Source organism: Anolis carolinensis, chromosome 4 (assembly GCF_035594765.1).
Source record: "Anolis carolinensis isolate JA03-04 chromosome 4, rAnoCar3.1.pri, whole genome shotgun sequence".
Classification (NCBI taxonomy): Eukaryota; Metazoa; Chordata; class Lepidosauria; order Squamata; family Dactyloidae; genus Anolis; species Anolis carolinensis.
The window spans coordinates 211,670,724-211,696,640 of NC_085844.1; the positions used below are offsets into that span (position 1 = coordinate 211,670,724).

General features: G+C 40.8%; 1 protein-coding gene across 9 annotated transcripts in view; it reads right to left on the reverse strand.

Annotated features, from left to right (window-relative positions):
- Nucleotides 1-25,917, reverse strand: part of nav1 (neuron navigator 1) — a 365,889-nt gene that overhangs the window by 13,159 nt on the left and 326,813 nt on the right. For all 9 annotated transcript variants that reach the window (XM_062978713.1, XM_062978712.1, XM_062978711.1 and 6 more), the window contains 14 exons: nt 21,439-21,550; nt 20,516-20,637; nt 13,686-13,882; nt 12,857-13,019; nt 12,185-12,359; nt 11,124-11,221; nt 10,862-10,957; nt 6,638-6,797; nt 4,850-5,085; nt 3,923-4,074; nt 2,789-2,860; nt 1,936-2,132; nt 1,334-1,452; nt 849-1,046 (listed from right to left, as the gene is read on the reverse strand). In XM_062978713.1, the coding sequence (XP_062834783.1) occupies nt 849-1,046; nt 1,334-1,452; nt 1,936-2,132; nt 2,789-2,860; nt 3,923-4,074; nt 4,850-5,085; nt 6,638-6,797; nt 10,862-10,957; nt 11,124-11,221; nt 12,185-12,359; nt 12,857-13,019; nt 13,686-13,882; nt 20,516-20,637; nt 21,439-21,550 (2,097 nt within the window). The remainder of the gene's footprint in view (nt 1-848; nt 1,047-1,333; nt 1,453-1,935; nt 2,133-2,788; nt 2,861-3,922; nt 4,075-4,849; nt 5,086-6,637; nt 6,798-10,861; nt 10,958-11,123; nt 11,222-12,184; nt 12,360-12,856; nt 13,020-13,685; nt 13,883-20,515; nt 20,638-21,438; nt 21,551-25,917) is intronic.

Consider the following 25,917-nt stretch of genomic DNA (forward strand, 5'->3'; position numbering starts at 1 on the left):
GCGGGTAAATAATAATAATAATAATAATAATAATAATAATAATAATAATAATAATAATAATAATATTCCCTACATAGCCTGCTCTGTTACCACGTGAAGCTAGTTTCTTTCTTTATCTTATACTTTTATGCCACCCTGTGGCCACATCTTTACAGTGCTAACTGCATAATCATTTCAAGGCTCCTGTTTCTTATGAAAAAGGTTATAACACAAGAAGCCACCTGTTCAGAGCTGAGCTGAACTCAGATCTCAGCCAACAGCTTACTGCAACCCAATAAGTTAAATACCTTCTCCATCAGTCCTCCAGGTGACATTTTTTTTAGTAGAACGGGAATTTTATAGTTTGGAAGAGTTGGACTTCAACTTGCATGAGCCATGGAACCTACCAAAAATCCATTATTTGTCTTATGGAAACCATTCCTTCTCAAGTTATAGAAAAAGGGGAGATTTTTAGTTGGAGAGAAAGGGGAAAAAAGGAAAGAGAAATAAAAATAGTTTGGTTCTATGCCCTGCCAACTCTTTTGGTTTTGTCCTTAGTCATCACCACCTTTAGCCCCTACCTAATCCAGTACACAGCTTTTGGGGAAGGTGGGCCTGGATATTTTCAAGAAGATTTCCATAACAGCTTCATAATCATTAGAAATTTGTTCTGTTGTCCCTATTTTGGCTGATTTCCTAAGCAATCTGTCATCTCAAAGGATGGTTGCTGGTACATGCATGAGAAAGAAACCACATATTGTTACAAGGAAAGAACTGAAAAGGTATAACACTACAAGGCTGAATGATTCCATTCATCCAGCAGGACGCTGCTGAATTCCTAGCTTAGCTCCTATAGTCTGAAGACTTACCAAGGGATCTGATTCTAGAGAGTTAGGTGTAGAATCCTTGCCGCTCCGTTCCTCTTGAGGGGAGACAGAGTTATGGGGCCCCACACTGGGTGGAGGAAGGTGATAGAGTTTTGATTGATCTTGCTGAGCCGAAGGCCATGGCAATGTATCTCGCACCCACTCTACAGGGTCTTCCCAGGCTGCTTTCTGCCCATGCACCTACAATGAGGATAAGTGAGAAAGAATACTGATTCTTGCAGAAAGAAATCTGACATTTGTGTCATTAGTCAGAACAAAAGTTATCCTTCTTTCCCATCCTTTGGTGAAAAAACAGGATGATGGCTGAGTCCAAGTTCAAGTCAGAACTGGAGTGGTAAGAAAGAAGTTTTGCTGTGAGATTGTTTAACAGCAGAAAGACAGTCATGCAATCCATGTAAACATATGGATCTAGGTTGTGATGATCGCAACAGAATATTTTGTGGGAATGAGCATATAGGAGAAAATACCTTGATCCCATCCTTTGCTCCCTCCTGAAGGTAGGGAATGATGGAATTGTTCCACAAATCAATAAACCAAGTTCGGAAATCCTCTATACCAATTGGACATGAAAGGAAGAAACAAGGACCTGAAAAGGAAAGTAGGGAAGGGGGAATGAGTTACTAATCAGTGTGAAAACTCCACAAAACAATATTTTCACCAGGCTAAGTCACAGATATATCAATTATGTTAGTGTGGTTTAGTCCTCTGACATCTTATTACTAAACTGGGAATGTGTTCATTTCTACTTCTGATATGTGGGTGTAAGGGATGAATTTGGTAAACAAAAAGAGATCTATGAATTCAACTTGTGTCTAAGGATCAGCAATGATTGTAATTCTGACATATAGAGAAGTTTATATAATCCTAAATTTAAAATGGCAGGAGCAGTCTTAAACCAATAACAGCATCATAATAGGCATGCCAGATAATAGGTCTCAGCTTCCACTCAGCATTGAGCCTTGGAGACCATTTTTTTAATAAAAGTTTTAACTTTATCCTAGGTTTGTTTTCATTGCAGATTTTCAACCAAGTTTGATGGCATCTCCAACCAGGGAGGCTCAAGCCTTACCAATGAGGAAATCAGAGGTGCTGTGTTTCTCCAGGAAGGTGTGCAGATGATACCAAAGCTTAGGCACCCAGTCTAGTACACGCAACAACTCTTCTCGGTTGGCATTGACATCACTGTCAGACTCAAGCAGCTTCCGACGTAGGTAGCGCACTAGAAAGCCATTTGCTGGCTCCACATTATTAGAGAATGTCAGCATCCTAAAGAATAAAGGAAGAGACGAGCAATGAGAAAAAGAAGAAGGGAATGCCCATCAAGCAAACACCTCCCTTTCAAAGCTTTATCTGGACAGCAGCTAGGTAAACTGTGGCTTCCAAGTGGCCTTTAGCTGCTCTCTATGCAGCTGATGGACCCTCCTGTATTGGCCAGTTTATAAGATATCATTTAAGGAGTAGCGATAAAAAATGCAGGGGGGTTACCTCCTGCCTCCATAATTTCTACAGACAAGAGTGTGTTTGTATATAAAAAAAGGGAAAGACAGTGAGAGAACAATGGTGGCACCATCCACCATTACTACTGAACAAAAAGCAGATATGCTGTTATGTTGTCAAGAATGTTTATTTGAGAAAAGAAGAAAAAGAATTTCTGGTAATGCAATAGTTTGATTAGGTTTATTTGGTTCATTTTGGTTCCTTGATTGCACCCGCTTGTTTGACCCTTCCAGCACAACCGCAATTAAGTGTTCTTCAGCCATCATTGTGGTCCTTCATTCTGTTTTAGGTCAAGAGAGAGGAAATGTACTCTCCTCCTGAGCCCATGGAACAATGGTTTTAAATCTACTGAGTAAGCGGTGATGTTATTTAAAGCCTCAGAACTAACCTGCTGTCTTGAGTGGTTTTACTCTGGATGTTCTTACCTGAAACTGAGATGAAGGCCATGATTTGGAGTCATCTTGACAGGCTGGTTGGTTGTCCCAATGATATAGGGGCTGGTGGTGAAGAATAAAAACTCATAATTTATTATTTCCTACAGCAAGATTATCCACTAGGGCTACCTTCTTCAAATATGTATTCCCCAAAATGTGTTATTCAACAAATCCCAGTATCCACAAACACCATGGCTAATGACCTTACTGGGAATATTGGTATCAGTAGATCTATACATAATAAAGGTGCACAACTGGAAAAGACTGAAGTAATGTATCTACTCCATACCCATTTTAAGAAACATAAAGACTAACAAAGCACTATCTCTCCTCCATCAATCTCTCCTTATACAATGCACTAATGTGATACTTTTCCAGAAGAGAAAGAAAATACTGTCAAGTGGCAGGGAGAGAGATGTGGAGTTCCTTTAATAAGATTATGAGCTACATTTATGATCTCATGATACTGAAAGCTTTCTTGGGCAACTATTTTGCCCATAGAGGACAGGCGTGAGATTTTACTATAGAAGCAAATATAAAATAAACCCTTGCCTGTCCCCTGGATATCATATGAAACTCTTTTTTAGGCCAAAGGATTCCAGAGACTCAGTAATGCAAGCACACCTCTGTCCTGCAAAATTCAACTGAATGCACAGTAAGATGGTGGTCGACTTTTCCTGATAGAAATTCCACAAGTGCAAAATATTGTATAGTGTATATAGTGTATTTTCACTAGTGCAAAATATGATACATCCACTGTGTCTTTTGTTGCCCCTGTCTGATTCTGGAAGCAGGAAGCAAGACAATTTTGGAAAAGCAAGCCCACTAATTTTCCAAGGTCCTTGGCAGGAATGCTACAACCCTTTGCTATTTATGCTACAGACATAGAATCCAAGGAGGAGAAATGAAAATTGAGAGAGAGACAATGCTGTTGGTTAGCAATGCTAAAGCCATGGCATCCTTCACTACCATCCCTGTAAAAGGTGCACCACAGGTAGGAGGAAATGCAGATCAGAATTGTACTGATGCACAGCCTATCAGCTGTTCTAACTATAGAGCATGACTTGATAACATAAGAACTGTTAAGGGATATGAGTCAAATGCCAGTACATAGAAATCTCTTACCATTTATGGTACTTGCAGGTGAGTGCTCCATTGACAAGTTCACTGATTGAGCCAGGTTCACTAAGGTCATCGAGGAGAATGACCAATGGCACATCTATCCCTGTTTCTCGATCAATCTGGTTGGCCAGGTTAGAGAGGTAAAGCTGTAGGTCCTGGTAAAGAATGGTGCAAAAGACAAGTCAATGTGGCATTATGGAAAAAATACACACACACACACACACACACACACACACACACACACACACACACACTCTCAATGGAGAAATGCTAGGATCTTAGGAAGGATGCCCAGATAGTGATTAATTCATCACGTTCTTATGATTAAAAACTAGGTGGGACTAGAAGAAGAGCATGTAAGCAAAAGAATAGAAAGGCAGAGTGGTGAAAATCAAGTAGTGAGTGTTGAAATCTGATATCCAATTAACTGAGAGTATTTTTGAAGTACAGTAGAGTCTCACTTATCCAACATAAACGAGCCAGAAGAATGTTGGATAAGCGAATATGTTGGATAATAAGGAGGCATTAAGGAAAAGCCTATTAAACATCAAATTAGGTTATGATTTTACAAATTAAGCACCAAAACATCATGTTATACAACAAATTTGACAGAAATAGTAGTTCAATACACAGTAATGCTATGTAGTAATTGCTGTATTTATGAATTTAGCACCAAAATATCACGATGTATTGAAAACATTGACTACAAAAATGTGTTGGATAATCCAGAACGTTGGATAAGCGAGACTCTACTGTATCTATAGGGTAGAGCTGAAAAGATAAGAATTCTAAGCATGCATGAAGTTTGTCAGCTGAAAATACAACAAAACTGATTTAGGACTTAGGACTTTCAGCTAGCTTGGCCTAAAACAGAGATTACTATTCTGACAGAAATGTAAAAAACAGACAGACTCAGGCAAACTTTCACACCTTGCATGATTGCTGGTGCATGTTGAACGTGTTGACAATACCATCGGTGACTTCACGGCCTGAGCGCTCCACCAAATACTCAGCCAGACGGTTGGTCAGGTAGGTTTTGCCAGTCCCACTTGGCCCAGAAAGGATGAGGCGTCGATGCTTGAGCAGAAGGCTTATGTAGTGCTGCATCATTGGCTTGGGGATAAGAGTCTCAAACACCAAGCTGTCCACACATTTCTCTTTCAAGCCTATGCAGAAGAATGTGATATTACAAGACATCCACCATGCGCACACCATGGGCTCCCAGCTCCTTTTCCCATCATCATCGCTGCCCCTCCTGAACTCAGGGGGGCACATTGTCAAGCTGCCCTGAGTCCCTTCCAGGGTGAGAAGGGCAGGGTAAAAGTATAGTATAGTATAGCATAGCAAATAAATAAATAGCAGTCTCTTTTGTTCCAGAGTAATCCTTGACCTTTTAGGTTTTGGAAGTGATGTCAATTCCCTTCATTGATACCATGCTGAGCCATTCTTTTTCTGTGGAGTTATTTCTATCTAGCACTTGGCAGCCAAACATTACTTCTCTGAGCTTGGTTAGGCTCAGAAAACTATGGTTTGTTTTCATTATTCACACAGGATGCTACATTATTATCTGACCTTGATTTACAGGATGTCCTCATTGTTTGACCCTGGTTTAATAAACCTTTGCTAAAGCAAACCACAGTTTCCCGGGTTAGCTCATCACAGGGAACTATGGTTTGTTTTAAACTAAATGCAGGGAATAAGGAACACACATGCCTTTTGGTGACTTGGTTTCAATGAAAACTGATTATTAAATGACCACATGAAATGGATTAGGCTACTAACCAGCAGTGGCACAGCTGGTTAGTAGCCAGCTGCAATAAATCTTTACTGACCGAGAGGTCATGAGTTCAAATCCATCCCGGGTCGGAGTGAGCTCCCGACCATTTAATAGTCTAGCTTGGTGTTGACCTATGCAGCCCAAAAGACAGTTGCATCTGTCATGTAGGAAATTTGGGAAATTTATGTGGGGAGGCTAATTGAACTAATTTACAACACCATAAAACCTTCCAGCAGCATGCGGAAGAATGAGGAAGTACTCCATCAAGAACTCAGTGTCATAAGTGGATGGTGAAGGGGCAGCTCCCCCTGTGGGTGGAATTGAGCATAGCCTCATGAAGCCGGAAGCTGGAATGTTAAATTGCCTCTGTGTCTGTCTATATGGCATTGAATGTTTGCCATGTATAAGTGCATTGTGATCTGCCCTGAGTCCACTTCAGGGTGAGAAGAGCGGCATATATATACTGTAAATAAATACTGTAAATAAATTCATATATGCAACTTCTACTTCAATCCAATAGCAAGATCAGACAAAAATATTTGCTGCATGTAGGCAAGCACAGCAGGTGATTTGGAGAATGGGATCCATCCCTAAATCATGATTAATACAAAGCTTCACTGCATCATCAATACTTCTGAAACTTAATGCCCTCTCTTGAGCCCCCCCCTCCTTTTCATTTGTCCTCTTCCTGGTCCTGATACACTGGTAGCAGCTTGGAATTTTTCAGGATGTAAATAAAAAGAAGAATACATTGGTCCCAGCATATACAACATCCCATTTTAAACATAATTTTCTATGCCTGGAAAAACAGTTCTAGGATACTCAGCGTTCATAGTTTTACAAGATCTATTTTAATATCAGCGCTGTGCATCTGAACGTACACACTTGGTAACATAATGTAAGCTTTTTTTTTTTTTTTTAAAAAAAAGGTGCAGCTGTACCCTTCAATGTCACAACAATGCTGGTCACACCCCGTCGACAAGGTGGCAGTTCTGGTGGCTCTGTGTCCAAAACCCGCTTGATGTGGCTGATGCTATAGCCATAGACAGATTCGGTGCTGAGCCCTAGTGTGAAAGCAGGGTCCATCTTGGTGATATAATCCTGATTGAAAACAGAGAGAGACACAGTCAAGTTTTAGTAGTAAGCCAAACTCTAGACTGATTCAAATGTCTCGCTGAAAATTTTGCCTTGAACCCCCCAGAAATCAAGATGATATACAATGTAGTCTAAAGATAAATACAAAACAAAACAATTCATGTTACAATAGAACAGAAATGCCACCTGTGAATGAAGTGCTGGGCAGACCTGGTTTGAAGGCAGCTAATCACAGCTCAGGGAGATTGTGAAAGGGGATGCAAAGGAACAGAGTGTATCAAAAGGCCTCTGGAATATTCAGACAGGGTTTGAAGCTGACAAAGTATTGTGCTGGCACAGAGAGATGATACAGACAGAGTTTTAGATTTAAGGAAGAAGGGAAAACTACCAATTGTATTGGAAACTTAAAGAGTTTAACGTATTTTAACTGGGCTTAATAAACTTGATCTTGTTGCTTGAGAGATAGTCAGAAACAGGTGTAAAATAACAACACGAATAAGTTTATTAAACACATTAAAACTGTCAAGTCAACTTCAACTTATGATGACCATATGGATGAGAAGCTTCCAAGTCACCCTATCATCAATAACCATGCTCAAGTCTTGCAGAGTCAGGACCATGGCTTCCTTGATTGGGTTTGTTCATCTAGAACAGTGGTTCTCAACCTGTGGGTCTTACCAGCTGTCAGGATTTCTGGGAGTTGAAGGCCAAAACATCTAGGGACCCATAGATTGAGAACCACTGATTTAGAATGTCGTGTTCCTCTTTCTTTAATGCTTCATCAAGCTCAGTATGACAGTCTCAGTTTAGTTATCTTTGTTTCTTTGGAGAGTTCTGATTTGATCTGCTCTAAGACCATTTATTTGCCCTTTTAGCAGTTCACTGTATTTGTAAAATCTTCTCCAGCATTACATTTCAAAAGTGCTGATTTTCTTCTTAGCAACTTTCTTCACTATTTAGATTCCACAATCACATATAGAAATGGGAAGTACGGTGGATTGGAAATACACCAGAGTATGCAGGAGGCTGAATGGTTTTTAGAAGGGAATTCCAGAGTGAAGCTCACCATGAAGGTGGTGAGTGGTGAATTGGGCTACCCACCATGCCCCACAGAATTATTGTAAAGATAAAAGAAGGGACATGTAACCTATCAGAAGCTCTTTAGAGAAATTGTGGGATATAAATATAATTAATAGTTACCACCAACAGACGATCTACACCAAAGCATAAACGTTTTAAATACTCCTGTTCAGCCATCTAGTGCCAACCAAAGTGCTTTGTTCCATACTCCTCTGCCAGAGATTCAGCATTCTGGAGCCACTGGGCATCACCAGTACTTACTGAGCTTCTTGGATGTTTTCAACATTAATAAGGTTTATTGGTTTTTTTGCACCAATTTTTGTTTGGCATTTCTGCCATCCCTTTCCCCTCAAGCCTACTGATACTTCTCTCTTCTTATTGAGGCCATTTTAACTACATAAAGATCCACACATGGACAATTAACACTGTTTTGTTGCTGCAAGATTAATAATAGCAAAATTATGGAAGGGGAAAAGAGGACTGGAGAAGAAAGACTGGAGAAGAAAATTATTAGACTATATCCAAATGGCCAAGCTCTCTGATAGTATTTGAGGAGAAAATAATAAATATTTTGTTAGAAAATGGAGGCTTGTATTTGAATATTTACAAAGGAAGACAAAAGTAGACGTTAACATAACCGCAAGGGGAATTTATTAACATAAAGATAAGAGTAGCTCTTTTATGATATATTAGTTTCACACTGTGGGGTGTTGGAAGTCACAGGTGGTGGTTCACGGGTAGGAGGAGGGGGTAGGTTTGGTAGACAGCTCTATCTGTATTATGTGTATTTGATTTTTTTCTCCTTTTTTTACAATCTGTGTACCATCTTTACACAATATTTTTTAAAAGACAATGAACTTAATACATATATTGCATCATAATGTAGTACACATTTCTTCCATTGCAAATCACTCTTGACTCCTTCCTTGGACATATGTGGGGAAAGGGGAATTGGGTTATTAAAATCTCAGCCATGCCTATCTGATAAATCCATTGGGGATTGTTTTCCTGAATTTCATCCAGCTATGCTACACTAAAGCAGATAAGTCAGTGTGCCTGCTATCTACCAACCAGATGTTGTTGGACCCATCAACCAGCATGACTAACTATTGGGAGGCATGGTGGAGGGGGGTCACAGTCAGGCAATGTTCAAGTGTAAACATACAGTATTTTGCCCCCCCCCCCACCAATCAGGTCCTAAGATGTATATATCAACCCTCAGTTACCAAGAGTAAGCACTAATAGGGGGGGACAATTAACATTTTGAGAAAGCAGTGTATTTTTTGGATTGCTGTAGGTTTTTCAGGCCGTAGGTTCTTCTCCAGTCTCCAACAGACCTCAATCTCTGAGGATGCCTGCCATAGATGTGGGCGAAACTTCAGGAGAGAATGCCTCTGGAACACGGCCATACAGCCCAAAAAACCTACAGCAATCAGCCGCATACATCTGGCAATCCAGGTTAGTTGATCAATGCAAACGGGGAGAATTGGGACCCCTCTATTGCAATTGCATGGAAGAGAGATCAAGTTCCCTCCCCTCCTCTCAATCTATGCTGATCCTTTACATGCAGCTTCCTACAAACTCCTGAAAACTCCAGCAAACTTCTCAAATGGGGATAAAGGCTCTGGATCTACACTTCCCTAAATCCCAAGATCTGATTCTAGATTATCTTTTTATCCCAGATTATCTGGCAGTGTAGACTCATATAATCCAGTTCAGAGCAGATAATCTGGGATCAGATCTTGGGATATAGCAGCAGCGTGGAAGGGGACTCAGGCTGGATCTATACTGCTCTAATTCCCAGGATCTGATACTAGATTATCTTCTTATCCCAGATTATCTGGCAGTGTAGACTCATATGATTCAGTTCAAAGAAGATATTCTGGGAGCAGTGTGGAAGGGGACTCAGGCTGGATCTACACTGCCCTAATTCCCAGGATCTGATCCCAAATTATCTTCTTATTACAGATTATTTGGCAGTATAGGAAATCAAATCCTGGGATATAAGGGCAGTATGGAAGGGGCCTCATGTAACATATGATATTACCTACCCCAACTTCCAAAAAAACAAACAATGCCCCTTTCAAATAACCCGGGAATCACCAAGTACCCAAGGTAGTTTAAAAAAAACTGGCAATAAGAGGAAGAGAGGGCAGGCGTTAGGACCCTGAGGACTTGGGCCAGGGGAAGAGGGAGACATGCAGATTCACTCACAGGGCTCAAGGGAGTCAAAGGAGGGAAGCGGGAGAAACTGGGTGCCGCCACAGGAGCAAAGGCAAAGGGGGCAGCAGCAAGAGACTCTCTCCCAAGTTTCGGTGCTGTTCTCGCTCTTGAGCATCTGGCTGGGAATTTAGTCAGAGGCAGAGGTGACTCTGAGGCAGAGAACTAAACTTTTGTTTGCCTGCCCCCCTCCCCTCTCTCTGGGTGCTGAACCGGGCACGCCTCAACAGCGCCCCTAGGGGATCGGCGCCACCCGCAAAAGTGTAGCTCGCTTATACCTAAGGCCGCCCCTGGTCACAGTCCAACAACATCTGTAGAATATAGATTTCTCAACCCCATGTTAAACTTCCTTCTGCAAAGCAGGATAGTTTGATAAACAGCTATTGATTTGTACTGCTTGCTGTTTCTTGTTCCACAGTCCAGGGAAGATATTTATTGCTATTATGCCTCTGCAGAGCTACTTACCTTTGCTGGACATGAAATGTATCTTTCAATTTCTTTCTCAATTGCTGACTAACTTATGGAAGGACATGTCAGGAGGAAAACAGGCTCAAATGTTGAGGCCAAAAGGAACAGATAGTTTGCCTCCATTAGCAATGGCGTTTAAAGCTTTCCAGTTTAATCTTCTATGTTCAGATAAACCCAGGAGGGGAACACAGGAGAGGATAGAGGGTGGGCCTGCTTGAATCTTAATTGTTCAACATCCCACATATTTCAAATAACATTCCTGGAAAAGTCTGTGCAGCCAAAAGCTGCCATTAGCATCTCACCTTGAAGACCTGACACACAGCATCATCCAGCATTTTCCAGTCCAGTTTCCCATTCAGTTTGCTGCTGCCCAGATAAAACTCCTGCTGCTTCAAGTCCTGGAAGCCAAAAGGCAGATACAAGCATATGACTATGAGTGGGAAATCTCTGCCACCAGTTTATATTGGCAACAGGAATCTCTTGGTAGAGAATCCACATCTAATAATATGGCTGGGAGGCACTGTCCCCAGATTTGACGTTTCCCACACTTTGAATGGTGCTTACCCCTTTGATGATGTGCTGAGGTGGCATGCGCACTACAATTCGAAGTGTCACATCATCCTTCTGGGTGCCAGCAGTGATACCATCCATTGGTGATAGCTCTAAAGAGAGAAGAACACAGTGTACAGTTTGGGCAAAAGAAGACACCAGTTATCATTGGATGGTGTTGCCAGGAACCTTGATGCAGACAACAGAAAAAACATTCTTGCTCTCTTAGACATCATCCCTGTTCTCATAATTCCTATTAGGATATGACTTTGTTTTGAAAATATTCTTTTTGTACTCGTCTTAATTCTGTCTTTAAAAAAAGTCTTCAATGCAACTCTTCAACTGCTCTGATCATAGAATCATAGAATCATAGAATAGTAGAGTTGGAAGAGACCTCATGGGCCATCTAGTCCAACCCCCCGCTAAGAAGCAGGAAATCGCATTCAAAGCACCCCCGACAGATGGCCATCCAGCCTTTGCTTAAAAGCCTCCAAAGAAGGAGCCTCCACCACAGTCCGGAGGAGAGAGTTCCACTGTCGAACAGCCCTCACAGTGAGGAAGGTTCTTCCTGATGTTCAGGTGGAATCTCCTTTCCTGTAGTTTGAAGCCATTGTTCCGTGTCCTAGTCTGCAGGGCAGCAAAAAATAAGCTTTCTCCCTCCTCCCTATGACTTCCCTTCACGTATTTGTATATGGCTATCGTGTCTCCTCTCAGCCTTCTCTTCTGCAGGCTAAACCTTTCCCTTCCTCATAAGTCCACTTGGCAGATTCTCTGACATTAATTGAATGTCAGTAAAGCAATGGCAAAATTATGTACCTGAAGCAGAACTGGAATGAGCAAACACATCCAACTCTAGAAGATGAGGCATGATAATCTGCAGAACAGCACACTACTCCCACCCTCAGTTCACCCAAACATGATCCAATTTCCCCTTTTTGAGCTCCTCTCCTGGCCCAGCCATCACACCCAAAGAAGTTTAGATAAACAAAGCAATAGGTATTTTGCAGCAGAAAATAAACAGCGGTTGGTCACTCTGGGCTTTCAATTCCCTTTTCATACTCTTTTAATGTTCATACCTGTATCAGTCAAGCTAGGACTGAAAGGGTGAGTAAGCTGGAGTCCTAGAGAGCGCCTGGGGGAAGAGGCAGTAGTTGAGCTCAAGATATGACTGGGAATCGAACTGGGCACAGAAGAGGGTCCAGGAGTAACCTTCAGCCGGTCATTCTCCGCTTTCAATAAATCCACTTCCAGCTACAGAGAATGGAGAGAGAGCAAAGTTAGTTGGAAAGATCTAGTTGCAGCATGAGAGATCCCTTAATCTTATTTATTCCAGAATCAAATACAGGTTATTCATACAGGTTATTAGCAATGTTGCATTCACAACTAAACAACAGAAGAGACAACATAGCCAGATAAACTGTTGCCTAAATGACACATTGAAAGCCACTCTTGAAACTGACATTTTCTCAGAACACCTTTCTCCAATGTAGTGCCTTCCAGATGTGTTGGACTATAACTTCAATCACTTCTAGACAACATGGCCAATGCTTGCACAAGATGGAGATTATGGGAGTGGCGTCCATCACACCTTCAAGATTCTGTGCTGAGAGACAGGCTGGCTCTAAGTGATACTACTTCATGAATATCAGAGAATGTGAGCTCTTAATGATATATGGCAATGTTGATAACTTTTGCTGTAATTTGACCAGATACTTTCACAATGACAATCATGCATATGGCATACACACCTGCATGTTGTGCATAGTTTCGCGCAGTTGGTCAAGTTGGTGGGCTGAGTTTAGGGCTTCAAGACGAATGTCAGTCAGTTTCATTTCCTTTTCCCACAGCTCTGAGCGCAGCTCTGAGACCTCCTTTTTCTCAGGCTCTTCCTCTTCATTGGTCTGAAAGAGCCTGGGTGAGAAGGATATTCAGATAGGATGTAAGACTGGTGCAAAAATGCCAATAAGGCCTAGATGGGGGCAGAGGCTGAGATTCTTGTAGCAGCTGAGGACTGCTCTGCCAGGCTTTCTGGGAGCAGGTAACTATCACTATTGTGCCCTGATGCCAGGGCCTGGAAGCTTTGTAGTGAACACTAGTATTGGACCGGTGCTTTGCAAATTACTGCTACACTATTTAGTCCTTCCTGAACACTCAGCCAATGCAGACAACCTTTAACATAGTGAAGAAAAAATTCAATAGGCAATATGTAAATATAAGTATTCCAAAATGTAAAAATCTTCTGGCCCCAAACATTTTGGACAAGGCAGACTCAACCTTTTTTTTGTATTTGCAAAAAAAAAAAAAAAAAAGGCAACTCTCTACCTTTCCTACTTCAGCTGGTATTACCAGATCTAAACTGGACACAATTCTGTAGGATTAATGTAGAAAGTCTCATTGCTCATCTCACAAACGTTAGAAACCATGACTACTTTGAGTCCATCTATCTTACAGCTGACAAAACCATTCTGGCCCTGGTGATGGATGGGATAGGTAGGATAGTTCATAGCATGTAAAGATGCTCCAAGTGGCAAAATGCACATTGACTTTCAACCCTCAGGTGGCAAGGGCTGGACTTACTCAGTGGTATCAATCCCTACAGAAGAAGAATTGGAAGATTTGATGGAAGGTGAGGCTGTCTCTGTGGATCCATGTTGCAGCTTGGGAGACGATGGTGCTGAAGAGTCTGGGGTGGCAATTTCCTCTATGTCAGAATAGGAAGAGGCAGATTTGGGGCCCTTCTTGATGCTGAAAGCCTTGTTGAAAGAGCTCCTCAACTGAAGGGGAAAACGGAGATGTAGAAAGGGTTGAAAAAGCCCCTGCAGGATTAACTTCAGAAAAGCAGAGGATGCTGCACCATGGGATGAGCAGATGCCAAAGGCAGCTTATGCCAACATTACATTGCACACAGTAACAATGGACCTTCTCTACACTGTGATTTTGACTCTCAACTACATTTTACATTCCAGACTTCGAGTATTGGAGATTTACTTTTAACCTACTTCTCATCCCAGCTTAAAACCAAGTGTCACCACCAATTGAAACAACACACATTTCCTAACTTTCCAAATACTCCTAGAATCATAGAATCATAAAGTTGGAAGAGACCTCGTGGGCCATCCAGTCCAACCCCCTGCCAAGAACCACGAAAATCGCATTCAAAGCACCCCCTATAGATGGCCATCCAGCTTCTGTTTAAAAGCCTCCAAAGAAGGCTTTGGAGACTCCACCACAGTCCAGAGAGTTCCACTGCTGAACAGTTCTCACAGATAAGGAAGTTCTTCCTAATGTTCAGGTGGAATCTCCTTTCGTGTAGTTTGAAGCCATTATTCCGTGTCCTAGTTTCCAGGGCAGCAGAAAACAAGCCTGCTCCCTCCTCCCTATGACTTTGTCTCACATATTTATACATGGCTACATGTATAGTGTGAATGCAGAGTCTTCATGCTGGTATAACTAATCTTGGGTTCCATCATCATAACCTTTAAGACTAATTAGAATTCCTTCTTCACGCATAAGCATGCACTGATTTTAGCTTTTAGCAATTTTTAAACATGAATGTAAGCATCCAAATAGGTCCCAAATGTTAAGAAAGATGTGTATGTGTATGGTGTGTGTGTGTATGTGTGTGCCTTCAGGTTCCCTGTTGACATATGCTGACCCTCATAAATTTCATAGGCTTTTTTACAGGTAAGGAACACTTAGAGGTAATTTTTCCAGTTCCTTCCTCTGGAATTTTCTACAGCACCTGGTTTTGTTGTCAGTCTTTCATCCAAGTACAAATCAGGGCTGACTCTGCTTAGCTTCCAAGATCAGACAGAATCTGGTGCCTTTAGGGTATGAGAACTCATCTGTATTAAAACCTACCTTAAATATCCTCTCCAAGCAACTAAGCAGTAGATTCTAGAATGTTCAGAATACAGATCCAGCAGCAATACTGGTTAATTATGAGCATGCCGATTTCCACAGCGTGGCATCCCAGACTGCAGGGATTGAGAGCAATTCTAGTCCCCCATCAAATGTGAAACATGTCAAGCCAAGTCTGCTCCTGGCCAGAAAGCTGAAATGATTGCAAATGTTCTTATTCTGCAAGGTATTGCGCTGCTCTTGTGATTTTTAATCATCATATTCTACACATAAGAGAAGTAAAACTCACAAATGATGCTTACATGGGAACAACTAAGGAACATAAGAAGCCTGAGGCATGACCTGTGCTTCCTAAGGGATTATCTGTTGCAGGTTGGTAAAAAAAAAAACCCTCAGATATGTACCAGATTCTCTCTCTCTTTACTTCTTAGAATTTTATTGGGAAAGTAAGCATCTGATCTATCCTATCTACTACAGAAGTAACAAGGGCAATTTAACATGCAGAAATTAGACTTGCTCACAGCCAGACATATGTTCACAATCAGCAGCTGAGACCATGCATTTAAATTCATGCCAGTTGTGGAAGCTACAAAATGAATCTCCTCCACCATCCAAGTGTGTTGTGTTTCTTGCATCTTTTCCGAAGAGAGGGAAATGCTGTCTGGACTTAGGCAAATCCCAGCTTTATCTATGTAACCAGTAGTATTTCATACCAGTGCATAGCGTGTATTTAAATTATTTGTCAACAATACAATCTCCTACCATAACTCATGAAAACAAATTGGGAGTTTTAGTTATATTAAAATAACTTAATATTAGCTATCTCTTCCTTCCCCCAAACTGTCATCCTGTCTTGAAAGAGTACTGGGATATAAAAAGCAAATTTCTAAGAAGGACATAAGAAAAAAAGAAAGAACTATTCTGTTACTGTTACTGGAGAGTACTGTATGCACAGTTTCCATTTCTTTCATCACATTTTCAGATACCAGGAATGCATGTTAGCAAATGCTCTAGATTTACTGTTATGAAGAGTGAAGTAACCTTGCATCCCACTCTTGAACCTATTCATTATCATGCCATGATGTCTACTGCATTTTCTAACATAATAGTGTCAGTGATAATATGACATTTGTAGAGTAGTAGTACAGAAAAAGGCGCAAAGTACAAACAGATCCTTACAGTACTTACAAACAGTGGCATTACTAGGGTTGGTGTCATTCAGTGTGGTAACTCATGGTGTTTTATTATCACTCCTTCCCTCTGTGTATGCATACACACAGATTTTAGACTGTATGCCATTGGAAGGATCCACTGTTTTTGGTTGTTTTACTGTAAAGTGCCAGGTAGATGGCACTGCATAAATAAATCTATCTAGCAGGAGCACCATCATTATCAACAATAATATACAAAATAAACAACTATATAAACACCAGCAAGAAAAATAACAGTGGGTTCATGTAGCGCATAAAGTAAAAACCACATGATTCAAAGTAACATTATAATTGCATAACTATAGCAATTCTGACTGGAGCACATGTGCATTAGAAAGTTCAAAAAGTAAAATACGATAGAGTTTTAGCTTTGTAGATATATTAATATAGCTGTACATATAAACTGGGATTATGAAAAAAATGTTTTATGGTTATATCTAACTACAGGGATATTTTTATAAAGTAATACATTTCTGCTGAAACACTACACAAAAGTTTATAGACCTCCTCTAATGGTGTCACCCAGTGTCATTTGCATCTCATTCACCCTCCTAGTGATGCCACTGCTTACACGTTCAACCAGTAATAACCACAATTTATTCTGATTCAGTGAATCATGCACATTTACTGTGGTCCAATCAGAATTCAAAGCCAATCCATACATCAAGAGCATCCATTATCTTGATACTACCACTCCAGCTCAAAAGTTTGCTACAAGTTTGCTAAAGAATGATAGTTCTCTCTCCTCCCCCCCCCCCCCCGGCGCAAAAAAGCCAGGCATATAATGTATCAGTTTTTAATGGGAAACTATGCATAGAGCCATGATCCAAGAATTGCATTCATCTCACATTCAAAGGCGTGGTTGCTTAGAGACTGGAAAAGCATTGTTTATCTCCTGATATGCAATGGTTCACTCAATGTTGTAACAAAACATTTTGCTCTTGAAGGGAATAATTAATGTGCAATTCCAACCATGCTCAGGCGGAGCATGCAACATGCACGCACACACACTCACACAGGCACAAAGCAAGCATCAGTCCGCACATGTATCAAGGCAGTAGTGGGGAGAATAGCCACTGTAATGGGCATTGGAATGGGGAGTGTTTGCTTGCTACCCTCTTCACAAGTCAGCTCGGGAGCACATAAGTGGCCATGGGACTGGAGCTGTGTCAATGCTTGAACCTTTACTACCTTCTTACCTGGCTTCAAATGGCATTTAAACACAAACAGTGTGATCCCATAATGATAAGACAACACTGAGAAGTGAGATGGCTTGGGCATTGCAAATTGGAATTGCAATTCCTAGCATCCTTAATAGTGATCTGGAGTTCATCGTCCTCCTTTATAGTCTGGATTTCTATACATGCTCCATATTTTCAATCTGCTGCCAAAAATCCCTATCTGCTACACTGGCGTGGGAACTACATGGCCTTCCAGATATTGATGGACCACAACTCTTCACATTCTCCACCCTTAGCTGTGCTGTTTAGGGTTGCTGGAAGATACAATTCGACAACCTCTGGAGGGTGCATTTATTCCACTACTTTGCTACATACAGAAAGGTTTGTAGGAGTATAATGCTGTACTTTTCCCCTCTGAAAATCATCAGAGGCTAATTATGAGATCTTGGAGACAGTTTCTTAATTCCTGGAGGAAGATTTTTATATTGTTTAAGTATACATGTAGAATAATATCTTGGAGGTAGGGTTTTAATGTTTTATTCTGCTATCCTTTACAATATTACATGTAAAATTTTATATGAGACATGCATTTACAGTCAACCCTCCAAATTCACTGGAGTTAGGGGCACAGGGCAGCCATGAAAGTGAAAAGCCACAAATCAAGAAATTGTTGTTTTGTTTACCTTTCTAGGTCTTCCAGCACAACTCTATAATTAATGTCTGCTGGAGGCTGACTACAGAATCACATTGAAAGACCTGGAGAGTACTAGAGAGGTATTCTCTTCAGTAATCTCTAGGTCCTCCAGCACAGATGGAGGAAGTTGGCCATAGAGTCAGCTAGAGGACCCAGAGATTCATAGAAAGAACATTTTAAATCAAATCCATGAATAATCAAATTTGCAAAAGTTAAAAATGCAGATGTGGAGGGACAACTGTACATGCAATTATGACATAATGGTCTCTGTATATGTTTTTGTGTAACAACCATTGAATATAAATAAATAAATGAATCATAACACATGCATTGGACTCAAATGGCATCTCTGAGGATCAGGATTATTAAGTCACCTTCCTTTCATTCCAATTTCCAAGTCTGCTAAAGCTGTTAGACTAAACGGTTGCCTTTGATTCTAGAGCAGGGGTGTCATACTCATTTTCACTGAGGGCCACATCAGCCTTAAGGTTGCTTTCAAAGGGTCAGTTATAACTGTAAAACCGTATAAATGTAACTATGTTGCCCTGGCATTGAAAGCCTCGCAAGCCACATAAAATGAGGTGGTAGGCCAAATGTGGCCCACAAGCCTTGCGACTGATGTGTCTTCTAGAGTCAAACCTGATCTTATTCACACCAGTGCTGAAGAAACCTTCAGGTATGAATAATCTTTAGTACTGGTGCCCTCTAAAGCTTTCATTCATGTCTTTAATCTGACAGATATCGGGGGGTTTCAATTAATCTCACTGCCTGCACCATTTGAAGGGAAATAAATCTAGAGAAAGAAATGTCCTAAACAGAATTTAGACTTGATCTTGGTTTTTAAAAAAACTAGCCAGAATGCTAGCGTGGATCCATTTCTTCATTTAAAGTGTTTTATATCCTTCTGTTTAACAGATTCCCTAAGAGTAGCTCACAAAATTATTCAAAATGATGATATCTGCAATAAGATATTTCCTTAATCTGGAGCCTTTCCTCATTTGGGCCAAGAGAAATTGAGGGATGATATTAGTACATAGCTTAATCTTTAAAATTTTCAATATTGACTGGAAAGTTTAGAAGAGCATTATATTTTGTAGCATACAGCCCCCCCCTTCATTCTTCTGGTACATAACTGAATGCTTCAATGGCCACGTGTGACAGAAGGAGAATATTACATTATATTCTTGAGCTGTCGCCTAGTGGGTTCCTTCCCTTAATATATACATTCTCTTAGGTCCTTTTCCCCCTCCACTAACTTTCTAGACTTTAAGAACAGTTGCCAGGCTGGGTAGCATTAGAGTGAATTCAAAGGCATGTTACCAACAGATGTGAAGCTTTTCCCCAGCACCAGTGCAGTGGCCCCTTGCTGTGTGGCTTGGCAGTGCAGGTGTAAGAGTGAATGGGATGGTTAGTTTTACAGTGCTGTGTGGTCCCAAGACAATGGAGTGACCAGTCAGGAATAAAACACAAGGAAAGGACTGGTGAAGGCAGTGGGTTACAAGGTGTATGGGACGGGGACAGGGTGTTTTGACGCTTACCTCATACACCTGGAAAAAAGAGGGTTGGGATCAGCATTGAAGGAAGAGGGGGAAAAAAACACAGCAAGACTTAATCATGCGTTCAGCTCCGATCCCTGCCCGTCAGAAGTTGGGGTGCTCAGGGCAGCCCACAGGACAGTCTTCTGTACCAGCCCTCCTAAGGGGATTACACACCTACTGAGCTCTCACCCTCTTTGTGAGTTTAGTGGGGAAAGATAAGACTGCACAGTACACATAGAGGAAAACAAGGATCGCATCAGCAATACAAGTAATAACTTGCCATGCAAAAAGGTTGTGATGCAATCATGATTTTAAGAGTCGAGTCCTTTATTCTAAGTTTTCCACGTGCATTTTAAAATGTCCACAGTCTGTTTCCGTTCAGCCTGCTCTTTTCATTTTTAAGGTAACCTCAAAACATGATACTATTTCTGGTTTGATTTCTGGCTCAAAATAACCTGAAGAGCATAAAATTTCAGCATACTTAAAGGTCACCTGGCAGTGAGGAAGCTGAGAATAGAAAGGCCATTTAACTGGAAGCATGCTGGGAACATTTGAAGTACATGTAGAATTATTACAATAAAAGCTTGACTTAACAAACAACAATTATAACATCACTGTTAGATTAGCACCTGTCTACTTCTTGGGACAACACATCCACAACATGACTCAGCCTAGCACATCTGACAAATATTACTCAATAACAGAACCAGCCTGGGAGCCAGAGCAGATTTTCATTTATATTCCAGAAGCACAGTAATTACTTAGCAGAGATATCTGCTCTTGTGTAATCAAAAGTATTTCCACAGGCTCGTAGCCCTGACACCTCATTTGTCTCAGGATGAACTTAGTACACAGATCACGGTTTCATTCCCACATATAGTTCACTTATCCCCCCACTCCGTTTTTCTCCTCCTTAACCTACCCAGCTTTTCTTTTTCTTCTTCTTGGCATCTGCATCCTTGCCACTGCCGATGCTGGAATGGCTGGTGATGCTGTTCAGGCTAGATATGCTATCTGAAGAGTTTTGCCTCTTGATCCGCAGCTCTGGAGATACAGCAAAGCAAGGACTTACAATCTACTGCAGGCACCCAGATGATCAGTTACTGCTTCTCAACTTCAAACAAAAAGTGCTTTGTTCCTGCTGATGTACTACAGTATAACCTTATTATCCTGGAACCAGCCCCTGCTGTTTCACCTACCTACATCCAACGAAATATGTTGCCTAGGGATTTTCTAGGTCTTCTGGCCAATTCTATAATATGCTTCCACCCTAGATGACCTAGCAAATTCCTATGCAACTCTCTGGTAACCTTTGGTAGAAGTAATTCATTTCAATAGGGTTATCCAAGGCTTTCAGTTACCATGGTAAGTTTGTGAATGTATGGCATTACTCATGGACACTCTGTATAAACATACAAAAAAAGGCTACAATTTTTGTTGTGGGAAAATTGGCCGTCTAAAAGTCATAAAGTCAAGAGAGACATAAGGGAAGAGGCAAACAGTAAGGACGTGGCATATTCAATTCACTTCTTAGCTCAGAGAAAAGACTCTCTTAGACCCAAATCAGTCCAGAAAAAGCCCATAACATGGTTAAATTGCCCCTAGGATACCTCTCTCAGAATTTACATCACCTCCATACCTTTACCTGTCCCCTTTTCATCACCAAAAACATTTTAAATGGGGCTGAGGGTTAGGCAAAGAAGTCTTCTGAGGTCTAGTGGGAGGTGTAGCCCAAAAACATTGATGATTGGGGCCCACCACTGTCCTAACAGAAGCTATTTAGCAGTGGATTCAAGCAAAACATATGTAGGACCACAAGGACACTATATAGAAAGCTCTGCTCACCTTTGGGTGTAATGTCTGTCCCATTTAGAGCTCCCTGTATAACCGCCTGGGCTTCTGAATTCTTTTTCTTTAAAAAATCAATAGTTTCTCGCAAGTCCAACAGCTCAGTGTCCTGAAAGATGATACACAGTGGATGAATTCTTTGGGTGTTATTAATTTACTCAGTAGAAAAATTAGTGGAGGAAATAGGGCATATAGTGGAGGTCAAGAGTTAGCTAGAGGATGAATATCTTCAGCTGTTGAAGCTATCAGTGAAATCAGCTTCTACAGGCAATGAAATAGGCTAGATGAAGGCTAGAGTGCAGGTGGCATAGGTCATGGAATGAATAAAATTGAAAGCAAATACCTTTCTTTGTGCCTATTATGAAGCATTGAAGGTGACAAAAAAGGTATTATTCCTCCTTAATGCTATTTTCAGCACATCATCCAGCAGAATATTTCAAATGATGAAGTGCTTATTGAGGTCACACTTAGATTGCCTGCTGTGATAAATTTGCCAGGCGTTAGAGCAGAAAATGATTTGTATCCAGTCAATTTTAAACTATGAATTTTAAATTAACATTTTATATGTATGAATAATTTTAATGTGTAATGGTTTGTGCTTTAATCTAATGTTTAAGTATCATATTATAATAACAATAGCCATTATTGGTAAACACCATTTTGGGTTTGACCATTATTATCATTATTCAGAACAGGTTATTGCATTGTCTGAGAAGGTATTCACTGCACCATCTGGTCAATTTTCTTAAAATCCATTTCAGTTGTTGCAGACTGATTATGTGGACAAGATGTCCGTCTCACCACAAGTAGTCTTGATCGTCGGCCATCTTGGTTCTTACAGTCTAGCAGATGTGTATTCGTTGGGTGGGTCCAAGAGATGGCAAATATCTAGAGGAAGGTGACTGCTGCATATAAGGAGGCTGTAATGTATCCTCTCCTGAAAAGGACCTCCTTGGACACAGAGGTATGTTAAAACTTCTGCCCTATCACTAATATCCTGTATTTTGGTGAGGTGCTTGAATGTATGGTGACTAGTCAGTGTCAGTTGCTCTGGCTAACAACCTACAGATAGAGGGAGTGCTACCTTGCTGATCCTCCTGGATCTTTCATTGATACATTATCGATCATGGTAGGTGGATCAGCAGATGGGAGTAGGCAACACTATTATACATTGGTTTCCCTACGATTTGCAAGGCCATTTCCAGATAGTGGTGCCACAAGCCAGACAATACTCAAATGGCAACTCCTTGGCATAACATCAAAAGAGGACAAATAAACTTTTAAAAACCCACAGATTGTAGGACACAAATCGTAAGGTATGTGACAGTGTCTGCCTACTTTCGGTCTTATTGTTAAAAATGGAAATAAAGTAATTTAGGTTTCAAGTCTGTGAAGACTGCCAGATGTTCCCTTAAAATATGCAAACATAAACCACAAACCCAGACAAGAGGCAATCCTGCAAGTTGGTGCATGAAATGACACCTGATAAAAAGGTGATGTGGCAAATTCTAAAAGCGTGGTATCTGCTAGATCTAGTATACTGAAAATAATAAGGTCTAGTCTTCTGATTGGATAATCAATGTGTTGCATGAATGGCAGGGGGAAAGAGAGAAATAAGGGTGAAAAAACTGGAATTGAATCCTCATAAAACAGTGGATTGGAAGTTCTGAAGTCTGGGAATTGGGCAGGTTACCTGGATGGGGTTGCACTCCTTTTGAAGGAACAGTCGGTCAGCTTATGATACTTCTAGATCAGTGGTTATCAACCTTTGGGCCTCCAAGTGTTTTGGACTTCAGCTCCCACAGTCCCTAACAGCTGGCAAGCTGGCTGGGATTTCTGGGAGTTTAAGTTCAAAACACCTGGAATCCCAAAGATTGGGAACCATTGTTCTAGATCCATCCTTCTCACTGGGAGAAAGATTTGTTGGCTCATAGTGCTAAGGGACAGCTTTGACTGGTTCATCAGCTATGGTCTTTTCAGGAAAGGGCTACTCAGCCACAGTAATTCATGCACTATTAATTCCCTAATTAGACTACTACATTAGGATTTATAATGGGCTGTCTTTTGTAAATGCAGCAGCTAGAATGGAATTCCATTCAGGTATCATATAACACCAGTTCTAAAGGAATTGCACTGGCTGCCAATAGGTTTCTGTTCTGATGTTCAATGTTACTGTTAGTGTTTATATTTATACATTGTTTTAGTAGTTATACACTATTTTAATTCTTTATCAACTAATTGTGTGTTGATAAATCATCTCCTTCTCCTCCCGTTGCCGCTTAAGCACCTTTTCTCTCCCTTTGGCTTCTCCTTCCTTCACTTCACTTCACTTCACTTCACTTCTTAATTAGTCGCTCTCCACCAGAGTGCTCCGAGCGACTTACAATTTAAAATATCATTCCACAATATAAAAACATTCAACATAAAAACATTCAACAGTGACTATTTGGCAAATTAGATCAGATTTACTTAAATCAGATTTCCTCCCTTCCTTAGGCTGTAAATTGTAATTTTTTAATGATTTATAATTTTTTTTAGAGTTTATTGAAAAACTGCGAAACAGCGAATCCGCAAAAAGCGAACCGCAAAGTAGTGAGAGAACACTGTATAGTGTCAAGACTGAGGGAAGACATAGTCCCACTCTATTTTGTTTTGGTGAGACCTGAACTGGAATACAACACTGGAACTGAACACCAGTTCTGCGTACTACAATTCAAGAATGCTACTGACAGGTTAGAATGTTGTCAGAGAAGGATGCCCAAAATGATCAAAGGTTTGAAAGCCAAGCCCTATAAGGAACAACTAAGGGAACTGGGAATGTTTAGCTTGGATAAAAGAAAGCAAAGAGGGGACATAAAAGTCATATTTAAATATTTGAAAAGATGTCACATTGAGGAAGGGGCAAGCTTGTTTTGTGATTCTCTGGAGACTGGACATGAATTGATGGGTTCAAATTGCAGGAAAAAGGATTCCACCTAAACTTTAGGAAGATCTTCTTGACATTAAGAGCTGTTCAGCAGTGGAATATGCTGCCCCAGAATATGTTGGCGTGTCCTTCTCTGGAGGCTTGTAAGCAGAGGTTGGAAGACCATCTTTTAGGGGTGCTTTGTGTGTTCCTGAATAGCAGGGGGTTGGACTGGATGGTCCTTGTGGTCTCTTCCAACTCTATGATTCCATGAACTCAATATGGTGGTAATAACATTTAAATCCCCAAACACCTTGGAACCTAATGGCTTGGGATCTACTTGAGGTAGCAGCTCTCACTCTCTCTGCCTCCCCAAGAATTTAGATCTATTGGAGAAGCCTTCCTTTAGTAGGGGAAATACATTTGAGAGGACATGGGGGAGTGCCTTTTCAGTGGTGACACCCTTGCTATAGAATTCCCTCCCCCTGGAGGTCCAATTAGTTTGAAGTTGAAACTTGGCTTTCAATTAATGAGATAACGAGAGATCTCTACCAGACCTCTGGTTGAGAATTATTATTGTATTCGGGCTTTGTTAGTCTGTGTTGGCCCAGCAGCCACACAATCAAACTATAAGAGTTTGTGAACTTTAGTTGGCTCCTGTAAATCAATGTGGTTGTTTCATGTTTAGGTTTTATGGCACTATATAATTTTGCTTGATAAAGGTTTTGTTTATTGATGCTAGGTTCTAATGTTGTTTTCGTATGTGGGGTTATTTTGGACTATTTTGTTGGTATGTGTTTGTTTTATTAAGGCATTGAATGTTTGCCTTTTTGTATGTTGGAATCCACCCTGAGTCCCCCTGGGGAGATAGGGTAGAATATAAATAAAGTTTTTATTATTATTTATCCATACCTCACAGCCTGTGGAGATGCCTGCCATAGATGTGGTCGAAACGTCAGGAGATAATACTTCTGGAACATGGCCACACAGCCCGAAAGACATAAAACAACCCTGTGATCCCGGCCATTAAAGCCTTCGACAACACATTTATTATTTTAATTAAAGCCTTCAGGCCGAACTGATTTTATCAAGGCTGCACATGGTTTATGGCTTTATCATTCAAGATTTTTAGTAGTCTACTCTAAATTAATAAACGATTTCATCTATTTTTAATCTTTTTAAAACTTTAGTAATTATTTATTGTTTGAAATTGATTTATTGTAAACACCCTCTGAGAACTTCAGATAAAGGGTAGGATGTAAATATTTTGATGGAAAGATAGAGCTTCTGCTACCACAGCCAGGTATGCTTGTCATAGAATCATAGAATCGAATCATAGAATAGTAGAGTTGGAAGAGACCACATGGGCCATCCAGTCCAACCCCCCGCTAAGAAGCAGGAAATCGCATTCAAAGCACCCCCGACAGATGGCCATCCAGCCTCTGCTTAAAAGCCTCCAAAGAAGGAGCCTCCACCACAGTCCGGGGGAGAGAGTTCCACTGTCGAACAGCTCTCACAGTGAGGAAGGTTCTTCCTGATGTTCAGGTGGAATCTCCTTTCCTGTAGTTTGA